This window comes from Cygnus olor, chromosome 6 (assembly GCF_009769625.2).
Source record: "Cygnus olor isolate bCygOlo1 chromosome 6, bCygOlo1.pri.v2, whole genome shotgun sequence".
Taxonomy (NCBI): domain Eukaryota; kingdom Metazoa; phylum Chordata; class Aves; order Anseriformes; family Anatidae; genus Cygnus; species Cygnus olor.
Genome location: NC_049174.1, coordinates 11,767,940 through 11,780,536, shown reverse-complemented (window position 1 = coordinate 11,780,536; position 12,597 = coordinate 11,767,940). Strand labels below are relative to the sequence as shown.

General features: G+C 45.4%; 2 protein-coding genes across 3 annotated transcripts; both read right to left on the bottom strand.

Moving 5' to 3' along the window:
* Positions 1 to 850: 850 nt before the first annotated feature.
* Positions 851 to 11,144, bottom strand: POFUT2 (protein O-fucosyltransferase 2). Its single transcript, XM_040561763.1, has 9 exons — positions 10,987 to 11,144; positions 9,931 to 10,181; positions 9,531 to 9,675; positions 9,076 to 9,186; positions 6,267 to 6,333; positions 4,610 to 4,735; positions 3,905 to 4,085; positions 2,920 to 3,043; positions 851 to 2,731 (listed from the first exon to the last, which is right to left on the bottom strand). Exons 1-9 carry the CDS (start codon positions 11,142 to 11,144, stop codon positions 2,578 to 2,580), a joined length of 1,317 nt encoding a protein of 438 aa, XP_040417697.1. The 3' UTR covers positions 851 to 2,577.
* On the bottom strand, positions 11,145 to 12,566 carry YBEY (ybeY metalloendoribonuclease). 2 transcript variants are annotated; one of them, XM_040561765.1, is made up of 3 exons: positions 12,186 to 12,566; positions 11,592 to 11,656; positions 11,145 to 11,310 (listed from the first exon to the last, which is right to left on the bottom strand). In XM_040561765.1, exons 1-3 carry the CDS (start codon positions 12,526 to 12,528, stop codon positions 11,224 to 11,226), a joined length of 495 nt encoding a protein of 164 aa, XP_040417699.1. In that variant the 5' UTR covers positions 12,529 to 12,566; the 3' UTR covers positions 11,145 to 11,223. The 2 variants fall into 2 exon arrangements, with proteins under 2 accessions (XP_040417699.1, XP_040417698.1); XM_040561764.1 differs by having other exon boundaries at positions 11,592 to 11,660; positions 12,190 to 12,566.
* Positions 12,567 to 12,597: the final 31 nt, after the last annotated feature.

Here is a 12,597-nt window from a genome sequence, read left to right as displayed (position 1 = left end):
CCACAGTTCCCTCAGCCGTTCCCCATAGGACTTGTGTCCCAGGCCCTTCACCAGCTTTGTAGCCCTTCTCTGGACACGTTCCAGGGCCTCGATGTCCTTCTTGTAGTGAGGGGCCCAAAACTGAACACAGCACTCGAGGTGCGGCCTCCCCAGAGCTGAGTACAAGGGGATGATCACCTCTCTGGTCCTGCTGTCTGCCCTATTCCTGATACAAGCCAGGATGTTGTTGGCCTTCTTGGCCACCTGGGCACACTGCCCACTCATGTTCAGGCGAGCATCGATCAACACTCCCAGGTCCTTTACCTCTGCACAGCTTTTGAGCCACTCTGCCCCAAGCCTGTAGCACTGCATGCGGTTGTTGTGGCCAAAGTGCAGGACCCAGCACTTAGCCATGTTGAACCTCACCCCACTGGCCTCTGCCCATCGACCCATCCTGTCCAGGTCCCTCTGCAGGGCCTCCCCTACCCTCCGGCAGATCGACACTTCCCCCCAACTTGGTATCGTCTGCAATCTGTCATTATCCAGTGAAAGCCAACAGTTCTCTCTTTCACCTTCTCCACGCTGAAAAAGCCCAGCTCCCTCCTCCTCTCCCCATATGCCAAGTACTCCAGCCACCAACCATTTTAGCACCTTTCCTCTGGACTCCCTCCTTTTTGTCAATAACTGTCTTGTGGGAAGCACTGAGATTTACTAGATGCAGTCTCCCAGTACTGAGAAGGCCAACGCTGGCCACACTTTTGCAAGATTTATCCAAGTTTCTCCTATATTACAGAGTCCAATGCTAAGTAGCCAGATCATGAGACAGTAAAATGCACAGTTAGAAAGTAGTATGAAGCACGGACAAGATACATAAAATGCTAGAAAGCTTTTTATTTTTTCCTCAACGAACGGAGGTACTCCTTACATGTAAGATGTTACCATTGCTTTATATGGCAAACAGGCTAAACGAGAACATTTGACTTGGTGGGCAAAGGCACTGCTTTTAGTTGGGTTCCCCACTTTGTCACCAGAGAGACTCAGCTGCAACAAGGAGATAAATAAACAGCTGGTAAGAACAGGGTATCTGTTGCTACTACTGTCTGAGAAGTCTTCACAGTTTTCACTGCAGTTGCACAGAAGGAAACAACCTCATTGTCTGGAAGCATCTATGAAACATCCTAAGCACAGTGCAGGAGGGTTATATCTGTGCTCCTGCTCAAGCCAAGGGAAAAAGAAAGTGAAGGGTCTACTAACGGGGAGGCAACCTAGTAAAACTGAATTTAGGAAAAACATCTGACTCACCTCTTGAAACCTCTCTCCAGGTCCATTTTTGAAAAAAAGTTTCTCCTGCTTTACAGAGCCATGTGCGTCTGCAGGTCAAAAGACCCATCTGAAGCACAAAATGGAGAATACTTCCTAGCAGTCAAATCTGAATGGCAGGAGACTGCAAAAACTAGAATTTCTACTTAAAAAGCATTTCTCAAAGAGGAGCTGCACTTTCCCTCTGGCTAGTGGTGTAGCACAGTGCTCCTCCCATGTACTACCAGCCAGCTGTCTCCATTGGAGTGCACTATCACCTGCAAGGTACCTAACTGCTCAGCTTATACACATTATTTTGTGGCCCAGTGGCCTTTGTTGTTTTTAATTTTCTTCAATTTGCTCCCTTCTGAAAACTGAAAGCAGAAACTCAGAACATTCATTTGATGAACTACTGGGATGATCTATTTAAGTGATACGAAAACTTGAAAGGTCTTTTAGCATGTTCCCTGGCAAAGTATCATGGTCACTTAGCTGAGTGATGCCCAAAAGGTACTGACATTTGCATCAGTCCAACTGAATACACCCTTCAGAGGACAATATGGAAAAGCTTCCTCTGTGAAGAAAAAGCATAAGAAACAACACTTATTTTACCACCCTCCAAAACCAGTCTTTGTGCCTCTCTCAGCACAGACCCACTGAGACTGCTACGTGAAGCTATGCTTCTCGCAGCATAGCGCTCACACAGAAGTTATCACACCCTCTTCTTTTTACTGAGCATTGACTGCATCAGACAATTTGAATATTCACAACTTACTAGTTGAAAAGGGAAGATTTTCCTAAGGAACTGCAGAGTTTATGCACAATCTGCAACTCACACAGTGCAGCTTACAAAAATGAGCTATACTTCTTGCAGAGAGGCAAACACTGAACAAAAACCAATCAGGTAAAGACAGAAATGGAGTACGGACCACAGCTGTGTTACATGTATAGAAGTTAAGCTTTGATCCTCTCCTTCCCTAAGAACTCCGAAGAGAACTTTGACTTGATTCATTACTCAGCTTCAGCACAAAGTTCTGCCTTCAAATCTTAATTGTAGTGCATGGTATCATCTGTAATCATAGTTACGCTGAGAACTGAATCCCAGGCTGACTTCATTTTCCTTGCTCACATCAGTGTCTGGATAAAAGGATGAATATTGCTTGTGCTTCAAAACGCAGATGTCAAGTAAACACAGAGAAGAGGGGAGAGGACTGAGTTGTAGTTTGGTAAAAGGCATGTAGTCTTTCCTCATTCTCTTGAGCTCACCAGAGTATTAAAGTCCTTGAATTTCTCTATATATTAGTACACAATTTTCCAGTGAGTTGGCTGCTCACAGTTTTTCTCTTTTTTACCGCAAAATCGGTTGTAAGTTGTTTTTGGATCAAATCCCAAGATCTCCCTTTCTTCATGGATCCGGAAGGAAAATGTTGAAACTGAGGTGCCTATAAAATACCTGTGAAAAAATGAGAAAGGGTTTTTTGAAGGTGCCTAGTTTTTAAAATACAAGTAATTGATTTCAGTCCAATTAATTTAAATAAAATTTAAATAAGAGATTTGTAGACAACTATATCTGTGTCAAAAATAATATTCAGGTTTATGACAGTAAAATTTGGCTCCTCAAAGAAAAGGCAAATTCACTACCTTGCATGTGCACAGATCCACTGGTCAATCACAGCCATCCCCCCATCTTTGTAGAGTTCTAGCTCCTTCCAGCTAGGTTCAAACCTCACCATCTCAGGCAGCAGTTTCTTGAGCAATTCAATCTCTGAAGAAGCAAAAACCAAAAATTTGTATCAGAAAGCGCAACTTGCTGCTGTCATAAAATTTTAGTCTTTAAAGAAACCCTGGGTGAACAGTTACAAAGCAAGCAAAACGAAAATCTACCTACACACTGTACAATATGTTTGCCAAGCATCACAGTACTGTAGGCAGGGGCTGGAGTCAGTGGGGCAGAAACATGCTGCTGAGGAGGGCAAATCTCACAGGATGAGGAAACCTGCATGAGGTAGAATGGACACAGCTACTAGTCTCACTGTCTGCTCCTACAGGGCAGCTGTATCAAGAGGCCTGTAATAACACCAAACTTAAGATTAGTTCACAGATACAATCCCCCGCAGGGGTATTCTCACACTGTGTATTGAAACAGCTCCCTAGATACTACTGTAAAGGAGGTACAAGCACAGGATAAGGCCCAGAGGCAGGCCCACGCTCAGAGGGGTTCTAAGCCTTGGCCACACACAGCCAGGGCTGCCCCAGTCTGATGTTGAGGACAGCCAAGTGGGAAGCTGGGTGTGAACTTTCAGAAGCCCCTTCCCAGCTGTATGCACAACTCTCTGAAATGCAAAGAAAAAAAGGTGGGATGGAAGAAAGAAGAGGAGGAACAGGCAAAGATGACGTTGCTTTATTCAATTCCCAATCTCCCATTGCAGAGACTGCCAAAGCTCCTATGGGAAATGCTGAACAAACGGTTTGATGCCAACTACTCATGTTGGAAGGAAACAGCTAGTTGCCCAATCCTGTTCAATAATGGAGACATGAACTTCTAATCATTTACAAAAACAAATTGGTAATTACTACACTCATTCTCAAAAAGTTAACAATCCCAAACAGACTATAATTTGCCTACCTTCCTCAACAGCATCAGTGGCTATGAAAACTTTTTCAAGTTTATACGCTTCCAAGAGGCTGCGGATTTTCTTTACTGCTCCTTGCAGCGAAGGCACATCTTCTCTGTGACCCCAGATGAAGTCTTTCCTTCTGAGATGAACCCCAAGGTATGGACCACCTAGAGCTGTGCCCATCTTGACCTAAGAGAGAAAGACCACTTAATACTTAAGAGTGCCACTACTCATTCACACTGAAAAGGCCTGGGAATATGAATATATAATGTCTGAATTACTATAAGTAATTCAGTATTCAGCAGTATTTTGGGACACTTATTGCTGCATTTTGACCTTGGGTGGCCTGCATCACACAAGACAAATTATGGTGCAAAATCTTTGAATGGAAAAACTGCTCTCCTTGACCAAATCCGCAACTGGCAGTTTGCAGCTGAACTTTACACCCACAGATGATGCTGAACACAAGAAGAAATCTAAGAATAGTGAAAAGAAGGTAACAGAAATATGGCACCCAGGCCAGTCAGCCAATTCTCAACAGATTCCAGTAACTCATGTCACACACAGAGAAGAAAAGAGAGTAGGAACATGCATGTCCACCATGCTCTGAGCAGGGAGAGCTAGGTTTGTGCATATCTGTCAATAATCCCTGCAGTGCATGGCAAATAAAAATGACTTATTACATTTGTTATGGGAAACTGTTAGGATTTTACCTTCATCTGTGTCCAGTCCTCATTGTAATGAGTCCTGTCTGCCTTATCTGTGGATTGAAGATACTTGTTTCTAAACTCATCTCCCACTACACGCAGGTGTTTAGCGAACACCATACTTCGACGGGTCTGTTGGAATAAGAGCAGATGCTGAGTCAGAAAAAGGGAGAGCTAAAAATGAATAAATGGAGATAGCTTCACATACACAGAGTGTTCAAGATACTCTTCTAGCATCTTTAAAGAGATCAGCACTGGCTTTCTAATCTCATCCTAAATCCTCTAGCAAAACGTTCATATTAAGGGAGGATGTACATGCTGTCTGCTGCAGAATACTCATGCTGCAGTTCAGGGACCGACTTTTTCCCTCTGTTACTACAAAAAGTAATATGCCAACACAATATGAACCTGTTGAGTAAAGACATCAGGTGCTTTATCCAAGATGTGATGAAGACACTATACCCTGAGGCAGCAGAAATGTGTGTAAGCAACCCATGGTAGTGCAGTTCGCTGGGGAGAACAAACATCTTTAACTCTATACCCATATCAGACAACTCTAAACTTCATCTTCATGGACTGTATAATTGCCATGTCATGTTTGGCACCCATGCAGTATGCCAAGCCAGGTTGTTCTTGGGCAGAAAACTCTCCTCTGACAGCAGCTGTTCTGGATGAATACTCATTTTGCAACAGTGTATGTAAAAGAGAACACAGATGAATGTGTGAGCCTCCACTGACACACTTTCTAAAGTGGATGCTTTCTGTATCTGGCTAGTTCGTTATTTAAAGTATTTGTTTCAAATTTGCACGTGTGATGTTGTTGTTCTTTCCAACTACCTACAAATTTTGCTTCTGCTCTCTGAATCTAGTGCTGGAGTGCAGCCTTCAAGGCAGGGCCAACTGGGTACCTCCCAGACTAAATTTTTTTGTGATTCTAAGTTTTGGAAAAAAAAAAAAATCACCGTCAGTATCTTCAAAAAAGAAACAGAATCACGCAGGGAGTTGAAGTTAAAATACAAGAAAAAAGAATATTTTCCAGAATGTTATAAATATTTTTGAGACAAATTTTAATTGTTGAGGCAATGTTTAAAGTGCCGCTGTTAAGAAATGTGTATTATGGATCAATATGGATTTCATTTCTGCTTTTACAGGACTACGTGTCATGCTCAGAAATGATACATGAGTCACATTTCTCTGTTTGGAAAGTCATTATCTATGGAAAATTCGTAATTATTAAACTACTGTTCGGTCCATTTCTGAAAAATATGCCATATATCAAGCAAACAGACAGATATTTATATCTTACAGGACTGAGGTCTATGTAATTTGTTTCTTAATATCGTGAGAGTCACTTCCTCTTAGAAATTTTAACCATGTCAAGCACCCCATATCATGTTCTATTTTCCTATGGCTCTAACCTCTAACATAGTCATAAAATTCTACACCTGTAGAAATATTGCCATCAAAGAAAGAGAGAGACAGAGCTATAACAGTATTGAGCACTATCAGTTACATTAATCCACAGCAGCTACACTGCTGAAACATAAGACACAAGTTACTTTCAAGAGAATAAAACCAAGGCAAAACAGAAGCACATACTGGTTATTGAATTTTTATCAAAACTGAATAGAAAATTTAGAGAAGCTAACTGGAGAATACTCACGTTCCAATAATCTTTCCCTCCATAGTGGTCATGAAGAAGGTTTTCAGCTCTGTCTAACATCACTGACCTATTAAAAATTGTAAAACTGAATGTAGTTCCCTGAAGAACAGAATTCATGTTATGATGTTTCTTTATACAGCTGCTAGGATAAAGCACAGACCATGATCTATTTGGAAACAGTGCAATGGGAATGAGTGACAGGGTGCCAATCTACAGCGTATAATGCAAATTGTGACCCAGAGCCTGCTGAGGAGAGAATGCAATAATACCACTGTGTATTGCTGCTCTCTTCCTTTACAAATGTTACTCTTCAATGGGATGATTAAACACAAACAAGCAATAACAATCCCACACGTAGTCCTCAGAGTAGCAGCTATTGGGGAAGTAAGAATGCCAACAGGGAGTGTGACTTGTAAGATGATGTTTAGCCCAAAAGCACCTGAGGTGTTCCCACCCGCTCACAAAAGAGGTGTTTCTATGCGTGGAATAAAATACCCTACAGTAAAACAACAGATCAAAGAACATATAGACAACAGAAAAACATGTTAACAAGCAAGCAGAAATTTTAAACGAAAATTTTTCACTGATATGAAAACAGCCTATGTTTTTCGCAGTCACTTTGTGTACTGGAAACTTAACTGCACTGTCCAAGTTCTAAGAAGCAAAGATGATTTTGAGAGCTTTGAGCTTGGATGCTCAAATATACGGGATATATATGGGAATATATGGGATGTAGGCTTGGTTTGTGCTCCAAGCACACTGAATATGAGCAAACACAGAAAGAAATGATTCTGCAGAAGGGGGTCACAATGTCATCCGGATTTTCTTCTACTAAAATGAAAGCAAATAACTCATTGACTTTAGATTAACACTGTTGCAAATCAGCTAGGCACTTGCACATAAGGCTACAAAAAAATCTGGAAAATAGACTAGACTGTGCTGGTGGAGAAGAAGCACTGCATTTAACAGGAAACTTGGAGGTGAATCAGATTAATAATCTAAATTTATCAGCAGGATTCCTCTAAGTGACTAGACCTGAAGCATGATAATACAGTGTTAGTCCCATACAATTGATTGTCTGGCCAAAAGAGCAATATGGGAGATCAGAGAGACTATAGTGCATAGCCACAGTAGACTCCAACTACCCTCAGATAGTCTGGGCAAGTGTCATACAGGGCAGAGACTACAGTTTCACATGTTGCCAAAGGCAGTACCATGAACCAACTGTGCAGGGCTCCTGACATAGTCTCGAGCAGCAATAAGACATGGACATGGACCAAAACCTCACAGTGGAAGAGCTGGTCTGTGACAGTGACCATAATGTACTCATCTTCAACATCCTACAGGATCGACAATGGCCGAAGTAAAGCTACCACAGCTGCATTCGACTTCAAAAAGGGGGCCTATGCAAAAATAAGGAAGTTGTGTCCAAGTGAAGAAAACTGAAAGGCTCACAAATTCCGTGAAGAACTTCAGTCTAATGTCAAGTCTTCCTTCCCATACAAAGAAAAAGGAAATGAAAAGCTTAACAAGCATTTAGAGGTGACAATGTCTTGACAGAAACAGAAAATGTAATTTTTTTGGAGCCATCTGGTAGGTGGAGTAACTGGAAAAATTCGCATGCCAAAACTACTTTTCACAGAAAACTCATTAAAGGATGTGCCCATAGGTCCTGTGCCTACAAGACAGCGAGACAAGGTGAACTAACAAATGGCCAAACCAGGAAGCATTCACCCAACAGTTGTAAAATAACTCGAAGCAACAGTGCCACTAACTCTAGTATCCAACTTCTCGCTTCAACTGCCTCAGTATCAGAGGATTGCAACGTGGCCAATCTGACGTCAATCTTCTAAAAACACATTTTGGTGAGTTCTGGGATGCAACACAGCAGTAAAATTGATGTCAGTACTGGACAACTTAGTAGCAAGTTATTACAAAAAACAGAATTAATGAATGCTTACATAAAATAAATTGGAGAATATGGACCTCTGAATTAGAGAACACGCACCTGGGACAGGGCAACCTCTGCTCTGCTGAGAACCTTCGTAACATTTCCAATTAATCTGTATCGATGTTATATTTTTGGCTGTACTTGGCCTCATGACAAAACTACACTTCAGTTTACAGTTTGTGTTTCTCCTACGGATTTATTCCCCTGATATATTCATAGACAGCGATGACTTCCTTCTCCTGTTCTCCCCTGAATCCCAGTAGTTTTTATTTGCTGTAATTTCTTATAGGATCACAACTGACTGAAAATGCTCTGCTACTGGGACAACATAAGCATGCTCCATGTAGGAGCTTCCCTTTCCTGTGATCATTCTAGAGGCATCTCTGCACCTCAGAGGAGAAACACAAAACGTGCTGCTTGCTTTCTATAAACCCAGCTTATACTACAGAGAATGGATATCACATGAGACCAGGCACTGCACCACCTCATGATCTGAGATGAGGACTTGGGAAACACTGATTCTGCTCTGTTCACTGCCTCTTGACACAGCATCGAAGCATAAAGGAAGAAGAGCTAAACACAGGGTAACAAGTACATTTAGCTACCTGAACAAAGAAGAATTAAGAAGAGCTCAGGGGTATTTCTTCTTAGTTGTTAGCACTGCAACATATAACTGTATGTTATGTTAAGTGTCTTTTAGAGTGCAAATTCCTTTTGTAATGATTTTAATGGACCACCGCAACTCAGTGATGAAATGCCACAACAATGGACGCAGTCCGTAAGTTCTTGTTCTTCCCACCTGGCAATAGGCTTGTGGGCATGTGATACAACAATATATAGTAACAGAAAGCAACTCACTGTGCTGAGGTATTTTTCAAAAGGATGGGAGCCACAATAGAGGCAGATCCTTGGACAGACAAGCAAGACACATTTAGGCCCCGTGTTTCTTCATAACCCCAGAACCATCCCCTGAAACAGAAAAAAAGGCTTTGTTTCACAGGCTTGTACTTTAAATTAATGCCATACATACAATGAAACAAATCAGCAGTACACCCTAGAAAGGTGATATATAAGGTAAATAAACCCCACAGCTCCTTTATAGTGTTTTTGTATGAAATTATGACTTCCTAAAATTAGATTTCCTAGTAACACTATGACATTTTGATATTAACGGGGTTTTAAAAACAAAATTAACTCCAAGCACCCAGAGATTCACGGACAATACTACAATAACCACACAAGTCTATTCCATTAAAGTGGGCAATTTTTTCATAAATACAAGAAAAAAACCTGAAAAGGCTGCTAGATGTTACCTGTAGTACTCATACTTGTCTTTGGAATACATAAGCTGATCAATGCAAGGCCTCTCATCTATTTTTTCCTCCCATGTTCCTTCTTTCCATCCTTCTGCGTAGCTTTGCAGGACATAAATTTGTTCAATAAAGGGCCCACCTGACTCTAAGCAGGAGGCAAAACAAAGTATTTACAAGCATAAAAAAACACGATAAAAGGTACAAAGTAGCATTACTCATCATTAAAAATATACTGGAAATGCTAACATGACACTAGTCTCTCCCTCACGTTTCCCTATAAAAAAGGAAAAGAGATGTGGCAACCTGTTACTGGTACCTAGCTATGTGTGACTTATTGTGCCAATAGAAATGAATCACCAAATGTTTAGTAAATTGTAGATTGTACTATTCCATACTTTACCTGCAAGGAATTGCTCATATTCAATGACAGGGATGTTCCTATTGAGGCTTGGGATATCAAAAAACTCAGACCAAGGGATTCGAACCTGAAGAATGTCTGGGCTCTGCCAGTGATAAAGACGTCCCCAAGGAGGCAGAACTAACACCCAATTTTCACTTTTCAGCAAAGTCTTTAGAAGTGAAGCGATACGAATATAGACATCTCTGCGAAGGTTGAACCCTTCAGGAGGATTTACGTCATACAAAAGGTATCTGGAGAGAACAAAACAACATCATAACTTCAGGCAATCATGTGGCACGACTAATGGGTGGGAAATTCTTCCTCTTTCATGAGTTTGTGGTATTCAGGAGATGGAAGGGAGTGGAAGAAGGAGAAGGCCGAGCAGCACGTGCTGCATGGGCAGAGGGCCCCATGACATGCCCCAGCAGAGCAGGCACGATGCCCCTGTCTGGCTCTCCTCTTGTTGAGGTCCTCCTGACAGTTAGCACGGCAGCTTGTGTCACGGGCCTCTCCTGTGGCAAGGGAGGATTCAGAGGGGACGTGAAGTGAACACCCTGAGTGTCTTGCACACCCTGAGAGCGATGTTGTGTGTGACGAGGGCAATGAAACAACTGACACATCACTCAGGCTAATTCCTGTGACTCGAATGCTGACACAGGAGGACCTGTTCAGATGGGATGAGGGAGAAAGGCTGTCACTTGTCACAGGAAAGACAGACAGACAGCTCTTGGGGCTGGCAGCCAGAAGGGCTGACACCCCAGGCAGCATCCAGAGCAGGACAGCTATGACAGCACGATCTTCCAGACACGACCCAAACAAAACCATAGGGTGAAGAAGGCCTTTTATGTGCCCAGGAGCCCATCTCCCAGAGGTGCTGCCAGCTGCTGCAGAGGGGGACCCAGGGTACCCCCTAGGCACTATCACACCTCTGATAGCTTCACAGGACAAGCAGAGACAGTGAGGGAGGGGGCCCCGACCCAAGGGACAGCTCTGGCTGGGCCAGGGTGGCAAGCACTGCCTCAGAGGGTGGACCAGGGACGACAGACTGCTCCTCACCGGGTGCGTGGCGCAGCAGCAGCGGCGGGCAGCGAGGTGACAGTGTGGCCGGCACGGAGGGCAGCAGGCGGTGGCTGGGCAGCAACGGGAGGCGGGTGGGCCAGTGCAGCCAGGCCAAGCAGCAGCAGCAGCAGGAGGCCGTGGTCGTGCACTGCCATCACTGCGCCACGTCCGGGGCGGCCCCTGCAGCAGCCCGGCCCCTTAGGGTGCGGGCAGAGGAGCGACAGCCCCAGCCCCTCAGAAGAGGCCTGCGGTCAGGGGCCGGAGGCTGGCGCCTGTGAGCTGGTTCAACTTCTCCAGGATCTCCTCCTCCTTCTGGTACATCTGCGGGAGGAGAGCACAGGGGAGAAATTGGCTGCTGAGTAACCAGGGCTGAACAGCAGAGTGGTGGCTCTACAGCTCTACTCGCAGTGCCTCAACACCTGTGTGACAACCAGCACGACTGCACCAATGTAGACCAAAGCTCTGTGGAGCCGTCCATGACGGACAGGGCTTGGGGGTCACTCCCTCACAGGAGATATGAGAAAGGGAAATCCTTTCAGTTTTGTTATGGTGCAAGACCTGACAGCGTCTGGGCACCATGCATCCTCCCCGTGCAAAGGTACCTGTTGCCACTCCGACTTTGTGTTGTGCTGGTAGCCAAGCAAGTGACACAATCCGTGGGCTGCGGTCACCTGTGCAAGAACAAAGGGTAGATGTTACAAATCTAACTCCCAAACCTAAAGAACTTCTTCACGGTGAGGGTGACGGAGCACTGGTACAGGCTGCCCAGGGAGGTTGTGGAGTCTCCTTCTCCGGAGATATTCAAGGCCCGTCTGGACGCCTACCTGGGCAGCCTGCTCTAGGGAACCTGCTTTAGCAGGGGGTTGGACCCGGTGATCCCTCGAGGTCCCTTCCAACCCCTACAACCCTGTGATCCTGTGAACACTGAACTGAAACCCTGAGGGAGGCGATGGGTACAGGCAGTCTTCTGTCCTTCTAATGGAGCAGCAGGCATCTGGAAGCACTTGCACGTAGTTTTGTTTTAAATCACGCCCCCCTCCGAGCAAAACGCTATCATCCTCCACCTCAGAAAAAAAACCACCGCGAGCTGCCGCCGAAGCACGGCGCTCCAGAAGGTCAACGCGAAGGGCTCCCGGCGAGCACCCCCCCGAGGGGCGGCAGGAGGAGGCGGCTGCCCGCACGGCCACGGCCGGGGCTCACCGTCAGCACGCTCTCGAAGTCGCCCCCGTCGCGGCGGCACTGCTGCTCGATGTACTCCACCCCCAGGAAGATGTCCCCCAGGTCGTACTCGTGGCGGCGGCGCGGCCGCGGCAGCTCGCCCGCCGCCACCCGGTGGACGGGGAAGGAGAGCACGTCGGTGGGCTCCGGGCGCTGCCGGTAGGCGCCGTTCAGCCGCCGCATCAGCCCGTTGCCGGCGCACACCAGCGCCACGTCGAAGCGGGAGGCGCCCAGCGCGGCCCGCAGGGCGCACACGGCGCGGCGCAGCGGGGCCCGGCGCACGGCCACGGCGCGCTGCGCGTTGCGGATCACCACGCTCATGGCGCCCGGGCCCCCGCCGAGCCCCGCCGGCCCCCCCGAGCCTCGCCCCGGCCCTCCCCGGCCCGGCGG

What these genes read in the sequence shown, in the direction of transcription:
- POFUT2 (XM_040561763.1), bottom strand. Translation starts at nt 11,144, where the DNA reads ATGGCAGTGCACGACCACGGCCTCCTGCTGCTGCTGCTGCTTGGCCTG. An exon ending in GACAAGTATGAGTACTACAG is followed by an intron (nt 9,187 to 9,530) that starts GTAACATCTAGC and finishes TTTCTGTTTCAG; the next exon opens with GGGATGGTTCTGGGGTTATG. An exon ending in TTGAAAAATACCTCAGCACA is followed by an intron (nt 6,334 to 9,075) that starts GTGAGTTGCTTT and finishes AATTTTTAATAG; the next exon opens with GTCAGTGATGTTAGACAGAG.
- YBEY (XM_040561765.1), bottom strand. Translation starts at nt 12,528, where the DNA reads ATGAGCGTGGTGATCCGCAACGCGCAGCGCGCCGTGGCCGTGCGCCGG. An exon ending in CGAGAGCGTGCTGACGGTGA is followed by an intron (nt 11,657 to 12,185) that starts GCCCCGGCCGTG and finishes TTGCACAGGTGA; the next exon opens with CCGCAGCCCACGGATTGTGT. An exon ending in CAAAGTCGGAGTGGCAACAG is followed by an intron (nt 11,311 to 11,591) that starts GTACCTTTGCAC and finishes CTCCTCCCGCAG; the next exon opens with ATGTACCAGAAGGAGGAGGA.